General features: G+C 40.4%; 1 protein-coding gene across 1 annotated transcript in view; it reads right to left on the minus strand.

The window, feature by feature from the left end:
* col27a1b (collagen, type XXVII, alpha 1b) overlaps window positions 1-4,575 on the minus strand; it is a 132,705-nt gene extending 128,130 nt beyond the window's left edge. Inside the window, exons 1-2 of the mRNA XM_063017903.1 lie at window positions 4,523-4,575; window positions 519-589 (exon numbers count right to left, since the gene is read on the minus strand). Of these exons, the coding sequence (XP_062873973.1) occupies window positions 519-589; window positions 4,523-4,575 (124 nt within the window). The remainder of the gene's footprint in view (window positions 1-518; window positions 590-4,522) is intronic.
* Window positions 4,576-13,592: the final 9,017 nt, after the last annotated feature.

Below are 13,592 nucleotides of genomic sequence, written 5' to 3' on the forward strand. Positions count from 1 at the left end.
GTCCTGTGGGGGCCCTGACAGCATGAAAGGGGGCTAACAAAGCATGCAGAAAAACAGATGGACTACAGTCAGTAATTGTAGAACTACAAAGAGCTTCTATATGATAAGTGGAGCTGATAAAATGGACAGTGAGTGTAAAAACAAGGAGGTCATTTTAATGTTATGGCTGATAAAATACAAACCTAGCAGGTTTTTCTTTTGTTTTGTTGGTTACATTTTTATTTTGACTAGTATTTCATTTTCATCAACTTCTTTATCCTGGTCAGGGTCATGGCAGGTCCTATTCCACCGGGAAACACTGGGTGCAAGACAGGGAAACCCTGGACAGGCTGCCAATCCATCACAGGGCTCTGGCCACCCACACAGACGTAACCAATTATGCCTGTATAGACACCCTGCTGCTTGTGAAAGCTGCATATGTTAAAGTAAAGCTAACCCAGGTTTTACCAAGGTGTTTAGTGTAACGGGGCCTTCCAATTATTTTGTCAATACAGAATATGGGGGAAAAAAAATCTTACCTTCAAGCTGCACTTGGGCCAATCCCAGAAAGCATGAACAGTAGAGGACTGTGTAGAGAAATAACGTTCTCCTGTAAAAACATAGTAGTTTGTTATTTATAAGCAAAGAATAATTATAGATCAATTTGATGTTAATTGTGCACATTAAATTTACAACAAACTGTTCCATTTACTCTCCAAACAAAAAGCCAGTTTTATAGTCCTCATCACCTGGCACTGAAAATACAGCAAGTTTTCCATCAGCAATTTTATTTTGGCCGAGTCTTTTCTGAAATGTGCGCTTGATTGGGTCTGACAGTGATCAATGTCTGTAATTTGCAGTGTTCAGCAGTGATTTCCAGACTGTTGCATATACAATGTCACCCAAGTGCAAATTATTACAAATACACTAAATATAGAGTGTAAGCACATGGTACAATCAGGCTATAAATAAGCCCACGGAAATGATTTCTAAGTAATTGATCAAAGAACTTTAAAACAATACAGATTAAACAGGCTGAACTGCTTTGGTTTTGGGACATATATTTCTAGCCCTGTTGTTTAGTATTAAGCCATGTTTATGCTTTGTAGACATTAGTATATAATTACTGTTAATAGTGGATGGGTAATAGCAGCCAGATTTTTATTTATAAGTCATTTGCAGCATCTTGAATATGAACCACCTAGTATTTAAAATTCCAACTTTTTTAAATGTTTAAAATTACACTATTTTAACTGTTAAAACATAGCTGACATAAGGTAACAAAATACCTGTATGTTACCAACATACAATAAAGGTAGTATGGATATTTTTCTATGTTTGACTACACACATACAAGCCTCTAAAAATTTAATATTGTAAATTAATCTTCCAATATTAAATCTTCACTCTTGTTTTCCTGTGAACACTGCAAGGTAGTTACAGTATTTAGCACCTAGCTAGCCAGGCTGTTAGCTATTTGCTATCACTACCTACCTAAACTTACAAATAGTATGCTTATTATTGATGTTTATCTGCTATAACATTAACCACTGTAAACTGAATATGGTAAATTAAGATCTGTCATAAATCCTTATCATGTCTATCAGACTTAAATAAGGTAATTTATTAGTGGTTAGCTAGCTTGTTAGCAGTTAGCTGTCAAACTTGCTAATTTACGATGAAAAAAGTTGGTATCCCAAACCGGATACCACATAGTTTGTAATATTGTGTTGAATTTGAACACCACTATTCATAGTGTGATACTTTGCAGTGAATTTTATGGCTTATTTTATGGCTTTTATGGTTTATTTGAGTAACTTTATTCACTCTGGATACAATATTAATGTAAATGCAAGGTTTACAGTTTGACTGTGATTAAAGAAAGCATTGGGAATATTGCAATTAAGTGAAATATAATACTGAAACACTGAATAGGAATGTATGCAGTTGTGGTTTATAAGCTGTTAATTGCAGTTCTGTTATAAGTGATAGTATTCCTGTCATTTACCCCATGAGATGTCAACATGTTACTAAGGATAAATGCATTAGGAATTTGAGTGTTTTTAAATTGTCTATTGGTGAATGTGGTTTGAGACCCAAAACAGTGTCTACGTAAGTATAAAAAAATCATCAAATGCTGTGATGTTACCCATAAGAAAGAAATTACCTCCAAGAGCACTGAATCAAATGGTAAGCCTTTAAAAAAATCATTGACATGACTTAATTACTTAAGTTTAGGAAAGTGGTTTGCTTGTGTTCTGGATTAAACTGCTTTAGTTTTTGGGTTGGCTGTGTTTAATTCCAGCCAAATTCTTGCTTTGATCATTATTTCCATTGTGTTCTTCATATATGTCCACCTTATTTGCAACAGTTAAATATGAACCAGTGCACCTTTAAGCTCATTCAGCAGGCAAATACAAGAATCAGAGGAAAGTCAAAGCAGAAAGTGGCTCGTGAACGTGGACTGTTATTACAGTTCTGTCATAATCATGTCATGTCTCATTTCCTATCCAGAATAATGCTCAGCGAAAACTAACAGAAAGCGTTCTTGCTGCTAACAGCAGGCTTCTGTGGTTGTAAAAAGAGCCAATGACAGTACTCAGCAGCAGCTGTACTTTTCCCTTTACATTGTCCTAAGTACTGATTCTTACAGTCTGAACTGCTGTTCATGCCATTCATTTGAATGACGGTCACTCTGCAGGGTTCTCCAAAAATAATATAGCACATGACCAGTAGCGGGAGTAGCCCGTCCTCTCAACTTTTTATTGCTATTCCCATTGAAGCTAGATACTGATCTTACAATCCAAAACCAGATTATGCTTGGTGTATACAGTCATGGCCAGAAGGAAATGACCAGTGACCTGGTAAATGACCCAAAGTAAGCCATTGCTTTGCCAAAAAATTATGAGCATCAGCTCCAACTAAGAAAAAGTTTTAACTAGGGATGACAAAGATAATAATAACCATCAAATAATCCATGGTTGAATACAGAGTAGAAACCAGAGACATTAATGTTTGTAGGCTGTGTGGTCAGACCCTATACTTGGAACAGCACAAGATAGGAACACAGCATGAAAAAGACGCCAACACACTATAGTCCATCACAGACTCGCTCATTTATCCCTGCTCGCTTACAACTCGGGGCAATTTTCCAGTAAAAACCCTTACAGTTTGCCAAAACCCACATTCAGTAAGCGGAGGCACTGAATAAAGTAATAATAATAATAGGTTACACTTATATAGTATATAAAGTATTCTACTCTTAGAATATTGTGGTAATATATAACACACCAAGCAAGCATCACAGTAAAAAGTTAACAGACAAGCAGTTTTGAAAACATCAACTCATTAGGTATAGACATAGTTTATTTCAGTAACAGCACAGGCAAATGACTAAATGCAGAACAGACTAACAATTTGTCAAGTTGAGTCGGGCACATTTTAATAGAACATACCATGGACAGTGCATCAGTCCACCACTGGAAATCACACATATAGTAACTCTATATGTTACTATAGTAAGTTTAAATTTACTTGCTGATTCTCATAGCGTAGTCAATCCACTACACTTTTGCTACGTTTTTGGAAAATCAGAGGACAACACAACATTCACTAAACTTTTGTTGCTGTTGTTTCATTCATTCACTGCAGATGCGTCCAAGCTAAAAGAAGTCTACAGTAGACAAGTCATCCTGCACTCTGCCCATTCAACAAATCAGTGTGGCCTTGTTGCCAGCACTGACAGCCAACTGTGTGCACAATGGAATATTATATGTTTGATTAAAGTGGGCGACACGGTGGCTCAGTGGGTAGCGATGCCGCCTTACAACAAGAAGGTCCTGGGATTGATTCCCAGGTGGAGCGGTCTGGGTCTTTTCTGTGTGGAGTTTGCATGTCATCACTGTGTCTGTGTGGGTTTCCTCCGGGTGCTCCGGTTTCCTCCCACGAGTCCAAAAACATGCAGGTTAATCAGAGATACTAAAATCGCCCTTGGTAGGAGTGTGTTTGTGTGCCATGTGATGGACTGGCGACCTGTCTGGGATGTTTCCTGCCTTTCGGCCAGGGAATCAGACCCACAGTAACACTTAACAGGATAAAGCAGAAGTAAAACAGACAAGAATGAATGAGAATGGCACACATTATTGGTGAACCTGAATATTTTATCTGAAAGAAGTAGATGGCATTGCTTCCACAATAGAATCAGTGAATGAGTTTGTTTTATAAATCAGTGATTAATTGCATATTTGAATGTTTAATGGAACAGAAGATCAAGGTAAATTTCCAAACTTCTAGTCAATGGAGCACTTTTGCAGCAGTAAATCTTTGATTCATTCATTTGATTCATTCATTCCTTCGTTCATTGCAGACGCTGCAAATGAGTTAGGAGTCTCCAGTGCATAAAACCTATTCATACTGACTATTAATTTATTAAATATGATTATGTTTGGCAATATGTGAGCACAGACAGCTGTACCCCATCCCAGAATCAGTCCTAGTAAAACTATAGGCTGGCATTAGAAGTAAAGAACTCGGTTCTACTCACCCCCCGACTCCAGCCTGTCTGAGTTTGGAGTGCGGGGCATTATCCGGCTCCATCGCGGTTACTTCATTCTTTTTTGAAAGTTTTTACAACAGCCAAGACATGACAGGCTTGTCTGAAGCCTTTCCATGCCCGAAAATCCCCTGAAGTTTGCTGTTAAGGGTTGAGGGTCCCGAAGTGAAGCGTGGAAGTGCGCTAGTAGGCGATTATAACACGTCCTCCACTCCGAACGTCAAACACACAACTTTTTCCTTAAGGAACTCCATCAGAAACAAAGCGCTCCGTTAATACTGCTGTAAAGTTAAGTCCATGTCGGTAAATACGTGATTCAGAGGAAGATTAGAGGCTTGCAATTCGCTGTCTAAACCCGGACTAAGTGGAATGAAGCAGGGGATTTGGTGGAAGCTGCAGATTTTGGGTAAGAGGCTCTTCGCCTCCCTCTGTCGCCCTCAACCGACTGAGAGAAAGAGTCTCGGCTGGGTTCTGCTGCTCAAGTTATTCAGAAGGTGTGTCCTCCAACCCTGGACCATTTAACTTTCCCTCAAATCCCCTCTCATTCTACCACTGGTTCAGCCTTTAAACACCAACAGGCAAAGAAACCCAAAAGCTACCCCCCTTACCCCCCACCCCCATGAACCCTAAATCCAGTAGGAGTGGGTAGTATCGTAACTCATTTTACTTTGGAACAAACTTTGGAAATCTTTTCTTTTCATTTGTGCCAGTTAAATAAAGGCTTGAGTAGAACAAACCACAGAATCTTGTTTTATTGCATTTCACTAACTGCACCAAAATTTTTTTAATCAGGGGTTGTAATTTGGACCAGCCTGAGCTAATCAGACTACTCTTATTTGATTAGCGGTGTTTATTTTGGTCAGGCTGGTTCATGTTTTCTGGTTTTAGAGGGGTATAAGATGCTGGTCAAGCTAAGATACCTGCTCCAGCTTTTTCAGGCTGTAATAACAGCTAAATTAGGTTCAAATACAGCAGCTCACATATTTTTAAAACACAACACATATTGATCACCATCTAGACCTGTTGGGTCTAGGAGGGTGGGTGTTTGGCCAGATGGATGGATGGATATATGTATAGATAGATGGATAGATATATGTATATATGTATAGATGGATGGATATATGTATATATGTATGAATAGATGGATATATGTATACATGGATGGATGGATGGATGGATGGATGGATATACAGTATGTATAGATGGATGGATATACAGTGTATCACAAAAGTGAGTACACCCCTCACATTTCTGCAGATATTTAAGTATATCTTTTCATGGGACAACACTGACAAAATGACACTTTGACACAATGAAAAGTAGTCTGTGTGCAGCTTATATAACAGTGTAAATGTATTCTTCCCTCAAAATAACTCAATATACAGCCATTAATGTCTAAACCACCGGCAACAAAAGTGAGTACACCCCTAAGAGACTACACCCCTAAATGTCCAAATTGAGCACTGCTTGTCATTTTCCCTCCAAAATGTCATGTGATTTGTTAGTGTTACTAGGTCTCAGGTGTGCATAGGGAGCAGGTGTGTTCAATTTAGTAGTACAGCTCTCACACTCTCTCATACTGGTCACTGAAAGTTCCAACATGGCACCTCATGGCAAAGAACTCTCTGAGGATCTTAAAAGACGAATTGTTGCGCTACATGAAGATGGCCAAGGCTACAAGAAGATTGCCAACACCCTGAAACTGAGCTGCAGCACAGTTTCATCCAGGCCAAGATCATCCAGCGTTTTAAAAGAGCAGGGTCCACTCAGAACAGACCTCGCGTTGGTCGTCCAAAGAAGCTGAGTGCACGTGCTCAGCGTCACATCCAACTGCTGTCTTTGAAAGATAGGCGCAGGAGTGCTGTCAGCATTGCTGCAGAGATTGAAAAGGTGGGGGGTCAGCCTGTCAGTGCTCAGACCATACGCCGCACACTACATCAAATTGGTCTGCATGGCTGTCACCCCAGAAGGAAGCCTCTTCTGAAGTCTCTACACAAGAAAGTCCGCAAACAGTTTGCTGAAGACATGTCAACAAAGGACATGGATTACTGGAACCATGTCCTATGGTCTGATGAGACCAAGATTAATTTGTTTGGTTCAGACGGTCTCAAGCATGTGTGGCGGCAATCAGGTGAGGAGTACAAAGATAAGTGTGTCATGCCTACAGTCAAGCATGGTGGTGGGAATGCCATGGTCTGGGGCTGCATGAGTGCAGCAGGTGTTGGGGAGTTACATTTCATTGAGGGACACATGAACTCCAATATGTACTGTGAAATACTGAAGCAGAGCATGATCCCCTCCCTCCGGAAACTGGGTCGCAGGGCAGTGTTCCAGCATGATAATGACCCCAAACACACCTCTAAGACGACCACTGCTTTATTGAAGAGGCTGAGGGTAAAGGTGATGGACTGGCCAAGCATGTCTCCAGACCCAAACCCAATAGAACATCTTTGGGGCATCCTCAAGCGGAAGGTGGAGGAGTGCAAAGTCTCGAATATCCGCCAGCTCCGTGATGTCGTCATGGAGGAGTGGAAAAGCATTCCAGTGGCAACCTGTGAAGCTCTGGTAAACTCCATGCCCAGGAGAGTTAAGGCAGTTCTGGGAAATAATGGTGGCCACACAAAATATTGACACTTCAGGAACTTTCACTAAGGGGTGTACTCACTTTTGTTGCCGGTGGTTTAGACATTAATGGCTGTATATTGAGTTATTTTGAGGGAAGAATAAATTTACACTGTTATATAAGCTGCACACAGACTACTTTTCATTGTGTCAAAGTGTCATTTTGTCAGTGTTGTCCCATGAAAAGATATACTTAAATATCTGCAGAAATGTGAGGGGTGTACTCACTTTTGTGATACACTGTATGTATACATGGATGGATATATGTATAAATGGATGGATGGATAGATATATGTATAGATAGATGGACATATAGATAGATATCCTTAGTGTTAATAGTTCCTTCACACATATAGACTCATAAGTCATCCATCCAGTAGACACTGATGCACCCCTATACCATGACAGATGTTTGCATTTGCACCTTCACTGACAGCAGTCTGAATTGTCCTTGTCATTGCTTACATGGAGAACTCAATGGAGAACTCAAGCAGCATCATGCTATAGAAGTGCTTCTCAGTGACAGGGACAAGGAGACTGGTAAGAGTTGAGGGACAGATGAATGCAGCCATATGCAGGAACATAATTGAAGAAAACACCCCATGCACAGGCACACATTGGACTGGGGTGACCTGGGAGACCTTTCAACAACCAAAACAACACTGGAGTGTCTTACGGCAGATTAGAGAATGTCCTTGACTGGCCCAGTTAATGCCCAGACTTAAACCCTGTCAAATATCTTTAAAGAGACCTGAAGATGGCAGTTCACCTATGCTCACCATTCAATCTGAAAGATATTTAACTTAAATAACCCCTTGATAAATCTTCTAAGGTGAATCGGATGGTAAAGTTATACTGCACCACAGGACAAAATTCATGTTGGGTGCCATAAAAGGATAGAATTTGGATAGGCTAATATGCGGCTTATGATCTTTCCAGTGTGGGAAAACCAACAAAGAAGTTATTTGTGAGAAGCTAATAGATGTTTCCACAAAATGTCCTGTTTACATATGGATAAGGATAACTTCTTCCCACTTAACAGAAGCTTGTATTACTGAGCCTGGCTGAACTGGGTATTTAAGGATATTCTGAGTACAGTATTATTTTAGCCCAGCTACTCTTAGAGCCAAGTGCAACTATTTAATCTGAAGTCTTGAATTAGCACAATTGTGTTTGTGTGCTGGTAGTATTAAACTAAGAGAAAGAGCCATTCAGCACTACAGGACAAGTACTTGACTAGAACCCAAAAAGAAAGAGGAAGCAAGGACGCCCAAAACAAACCCAGAGATGGAGCTTCTTGCAAGAGTTAAAAGAATCAAACCTAACCTGGGATAAAGCCAGACATACCGCCAAACACGGCAGGAGGTGGAGGACGACAGTAGAAGCCCTCTGTTCAACAAGGAATCAGGTAAATCCAGCACTGTTTGACTTAAGTGCAGAACTTGACACCACGGACACCACCATAAATTATAGACTTTAGTCTAGACAATCAAATATGGTGTCCCACAGATTCTCTTCCACAAGTTATCCATGTTTCTGACTTTATATACCCTAGCAAAAGTCATATGTAAACAAAATCTAGTTTTTGTTCCTGTACTAACAGTATATGGTCACACTAATAGTCCTGGTCACACTAGTTTTTTAACATTTATTTTACAGAGCCCTGGGGAACACCAGTTGAAAGAGTTCATGGATGGGATATAGACCCCCTTCATAACACCTGGTAGGAACGCTCTTCCAGGTAGGTCGCCAATATAGTATTGGTTATAGTAATATAACTAATCTTGCTGTTTTACTAATTGTAAATTACAAATTATACAAAGCTAAATGCTACATCACTAAGCTAAATTTCTATAAAGCTAAACTTAAATACAGTGGCAGACCATTTCCAGTAAAATCTTCCAGTCTATACCTGACCTTGAACACTTTTTAGGGTAGCAAAAATGCCAAGATATAAAGAAAAACAGGTGGATGTCTTTCTATATATCACAGTGTCTCCTTCTCAGACTTGCCAGTTCCTCTGTGGAAACGGCCATAAATCCATGTTATGTGTGATATGTCCCAGTACCACTGGTACCTAGATTCCCTCTTATTATATTTCCTTTTCTCTGATAGGCGAGTTGTCGCAGATAGCCAGAGCAGCCTTTCATATTATAACAACCACTTCTCAGTTCTGCGCTATCCCTCTTCTATCTACTTTCTCTGTTGTGGGCTGCAGATGAATTTGTGTCTTTCATTTATTACTTTGTTTCCGTAATTTTGGCCACTATTTTTATTTTGTGATTGTCCCTTCAGTATTGATCTACCTTGGTTAAAGCATTTGCACTTGGGTTCTGTTTTATTCTTTGCAGGTAGGTGGCTTTACCTCATGCTTCTGTAGTGATGTATGATCCGTCCTGTTACAATTCTTATTATTAAATAACTACTGTTCAGTGTTCACTTCTTTTACTTGTCTGAGAGGTTTCACAAGGTTCAGGGCACAATGCTGCAAGAAAATTAAACAGGAGTAAGACCATGTTATAAAGGGCATCTGAAATAACAATCAAACAAAGCTTCACACCTGTAAGTTATTTAAAATGACTTTTCTTGCATGTTAGACTGTCTCACCTGCGTTTTCTAGTTTACCTACTACAGAAGTTCAGATATTTTTGACATATTTAGCTTTAAAAAATCCTTTAAAATGTGTTTGGACATGTACATCAGACACCTTATGATTGTAAATGCTTCAGATAAACAAGCAATCCAAGTCCAAATCCAAAATAAAGAAAAATAAAAATCACTCCAACTACTAATGGACCCCAGAGGCATGTTAAAACAAGATGACCTGTGTGATTTACCGCTGGGTGAGAAGGCATTGACTCCAAACGGAGGTGAGACTGAAGCTGCCTTCCGACACGTACCGTGCACCCTGCTTAGGTTCAGCACTGAGCTGTGAGAGCTCTCTGTGTGGAAAGAAGGGATCCGGTTGCACCTGGGCTGAATCGGAGCTCTGTTGGGGCTATGCCGCACACTTTCACTGCCTGTTTGTTGAGGTCAGGTCAATGAGGGCTCTTTTCAGAAAAAGGAATTTCACAGTGCAACACAGCACTGACACAGTTCATTCACAATCAGTAGAGCAGCACTGTGAACATCCTTTTTACATTTTATTTATTAAATGCTTTATTCTGGTCAGGGTTGCAATTCCACTGGGAAACACTGGGCGCAGGGCAGGAATAACCTGGATGGGACGTCAATCCATCGCAGGGCAACTGCGACTGCTGGGCAACTGATAGGGGTTCAAATCACAGCAGTGGTTGGCTAGCATCAAAGATAACTGACAAGATCTGGATGAGGTACAGTTAGAAAGATAGAATGGCTCTTAACACTTCAAAACAGCTTTCCAAAAGAGAACATTAGAAAACTCTTAAAGGTGATAACTGAAACCTTAAAAAATACACAGATGAGACATAACATTATGACCACCTTCCTAATATTGTGTTGGTCCCCTGTTTGCTGCCCCAAGCACAACAACCCGTGATGCACTGTGTATTCTGACACCTTTCTATCAGTAGCTCGTCTGTTGGATCGCACCACACTGGCCAGCCTTCGCTCCCCACGTGCATCAATGAGCCTTGGCCGCCTATGACCCTGTCGCCGGTTTACCACTGTTCCTTCCTTGGACCATTTTTGATAGATACTGACCACTGCAGACCAGGAACACCCCACAAGAGCTGCAGTTTTGGAGATGCTCTGACCCAGTCGTCTAGCCATCACAATTGGATCGGACCACGCAGGCCAGCCTTCGCTCCCTATGTGCATCAATGAGCCTTGGCCGCCCATGACCCTGTCGCCGGTTTACCACTGTTCCTTCCTTGGACCACTTTTGATAGATACTGACCACTGCAGACTGGGAACACCCCACAAGAGCTGCAGTTTTGGAGATGCTCTGACCCAGTCGTCTGGTCCTCGTCAGTTTGGTCCTTGTCAAACTCACTCAAACCCTTACGCTTGTCCATTTTTCCTGCTTCTAACACATCAAGTCTTTTTATTAATGATTTTTACCATGTACAGAATATAAACAATCCCACACCCCTTTAAACCCACCCACCCCACCTGCATTAAAAAATTCTACATATAAAAAACTGTCAAGAAGGGCTGCAAAGTTGTATAAAACCTCTGTACTGACCCTTGAAGAGAGTCTTCTCTTGTTTGAGATTTGCATAACCTCTGTGATCCAGTGGGCTTAAGTCGGAGGACGAGGGTCTTTCCACCTAAACAATATTAGTCGCCTGGCTAGCAAAGTGCAAAAAGCCAGTACGTTACACTTATAATAAATAACTTAGGTGAGCATCTAATGGCAGAACACCAAATAGTGCAACATAAGGCGAATAGTCCTGTGGTACTTCCAAAATTTTAGAAATGGCATCGAAAATAACATCAACTTTGAGGATAAAATGTTCACTTGCTGCCCAATATATCCCACCCACTAACAGGTGCCGTGATGAAGAGATAATCAGTGTTATTCACTTCACCTGTCAGTGGTCATAATGTTATGCCTAGTCGGTGTATATATTAATAACAAAACTTTTTAGAAAGGTTGGACATAAACCTGAACATAAGAAAATATGATGCTGTGATTACTTATCGAAAGCAGCAATATAATAATAAAAAAAATAATAATAAAAGAAGCAGCAGAACAGAAGAGGTTACTGACTACGTGTCTGAGAAGGCTTCTACAGGTCGTTTTTAAATCTCACAATCAGTTGCTAAACTGCTCACACTTAACACTTTCCGGCTGCTCTTTTAAAATCCTCTTTCTGTTAGGACACGTACGTCATGATGTCAGCTGGATCGGAAAGATGTACAAAGAATCTATTTACCAGTAAAACATTTCAAGCATGCAGGGTTGTGCGATATTTGCATAGATCACACCTGTGAGATACTGGAGGTGTAGCATTCAGCCAGTGAGACGTCGGTCAGAGGTTTATCCTGTAGCTTTGAGTAAAAAGCAAAAATGTTATTATTATCAAATAAGCCGTAATCATACCTTAATATTTCAGAGCAAAGGGTAGGTTACAGGGGGCTTGGTGGGTAGCGTAGTGGCCTTAAGGAAAGAAGGTCCTTGGTTTGATGTGGCCATAACATTATGATCACCTCCTTGTTTCTACACTCACTGTCCATTTTATCAGCTCCACTTACCATATAGAAGCACTTTGTAGTTCTACAATTACTGACTGTAGTCCATCTGTTTCTCTGCATACTTTTTTAACCTGCTTTCACCCTGTTCTTTAATGGTCAGGACCCCCACAGGACCACTACAGAGCAGGTATTATTTGGGTGGTGGATCATTCTCAGCACTGCAGTGACACTGACATGGTGCTTATATGAGTGGATAAGACACATCAATGCTGCTGGAGTTTTTAAACACCTCACTGTCACTGCTGGACTGAGAACAGTCCACCAACCAAATATATCCAGCCAACAGCACCCTGTGGGCAGCGCCCTGTGACCACAGATGAAGGTCTAGAAGATGACCAACTCAAACAGCAGCAATAGATGAGCAATCGTCTCTGACTTTACATCTACAAGGGGGACCAACTAGGTAGGAGTGTCTAATAGAGTGGACAGTGAGTGGACACGGTATTTATAAACTCCAGCAGCGCTGCTGTGTCTGATCCACTCATACCAGCACAACACACACTAACACACCACCACCATGTCAGTGTCACTGCAGTGCTGAGAATGATCCAACACCTAAATAATACCTGCTCTGTGTTGTCCCTGTGGTGGTCCTGACCATTGAAGAACAGGGTGAAAGCAGGCTAAAAAGGTATGTAGAGAAATAGATGGACTACAGTCAGTAATTGTAGAACTACAAAGTGGTTTTAATGTTATGGCTGATCAGTGTATATTCCATCTATAAATCTACAATTATAATGTTATACCAGATCTTACAAAATTTTGACCCACTCACATGTCCAAATTTAAATTTCTATACTAAATAAACTCAGGTTTCATATTTAACAAAATACACATTGAAATTCATATCATCATCAGGTTGTCATCAAATGGTTTCCATCTGTCTGACAGCTCAATAAATCAGATCTTTATAATGCTTCTTTCCTCAGGAGTCTCAGGATTCATCCAGTGGGTTTCTCACAGAGATGATACATGCCAGATATGATACCTGGTCTTCTTCTCGTTCTCATCCAAGCCCACTACGAATTCCTTCCTAAGAGGAAAGACTTTCTACTTAGCATCATTAGCTGCCTTTCCTTGTTTTCCAAAAATAATATTTAAGCTCAGCTGTGATCCATATACTACAAAGGTCTTTAGTCTCACTTTCATTTCCCTAAATATCACACTTTGGACATATACACCGATCAGCCATAACATTAAAACCACCTCCTTGTTTCTACACTCACTGTCCATTTTATTAGCTCCACTTACCATATAGAAG

Source organism: Trichomycterus rosablanca, chromosome 21 (genome assembly GCF_030014385.1).
Source record: "Trichomycterus rosablanca isolate fTriRos1 chromosome 21, fTriRos1.hap1, whole genome shotgun sequence".
NCBI classification, from domain to species: Eukaryota; Metazoa; Chordata; class Actinopteri; order Siluriformes; family Trichomycteridae; genus Trichomycterus; species Trichomycterus rosablanca.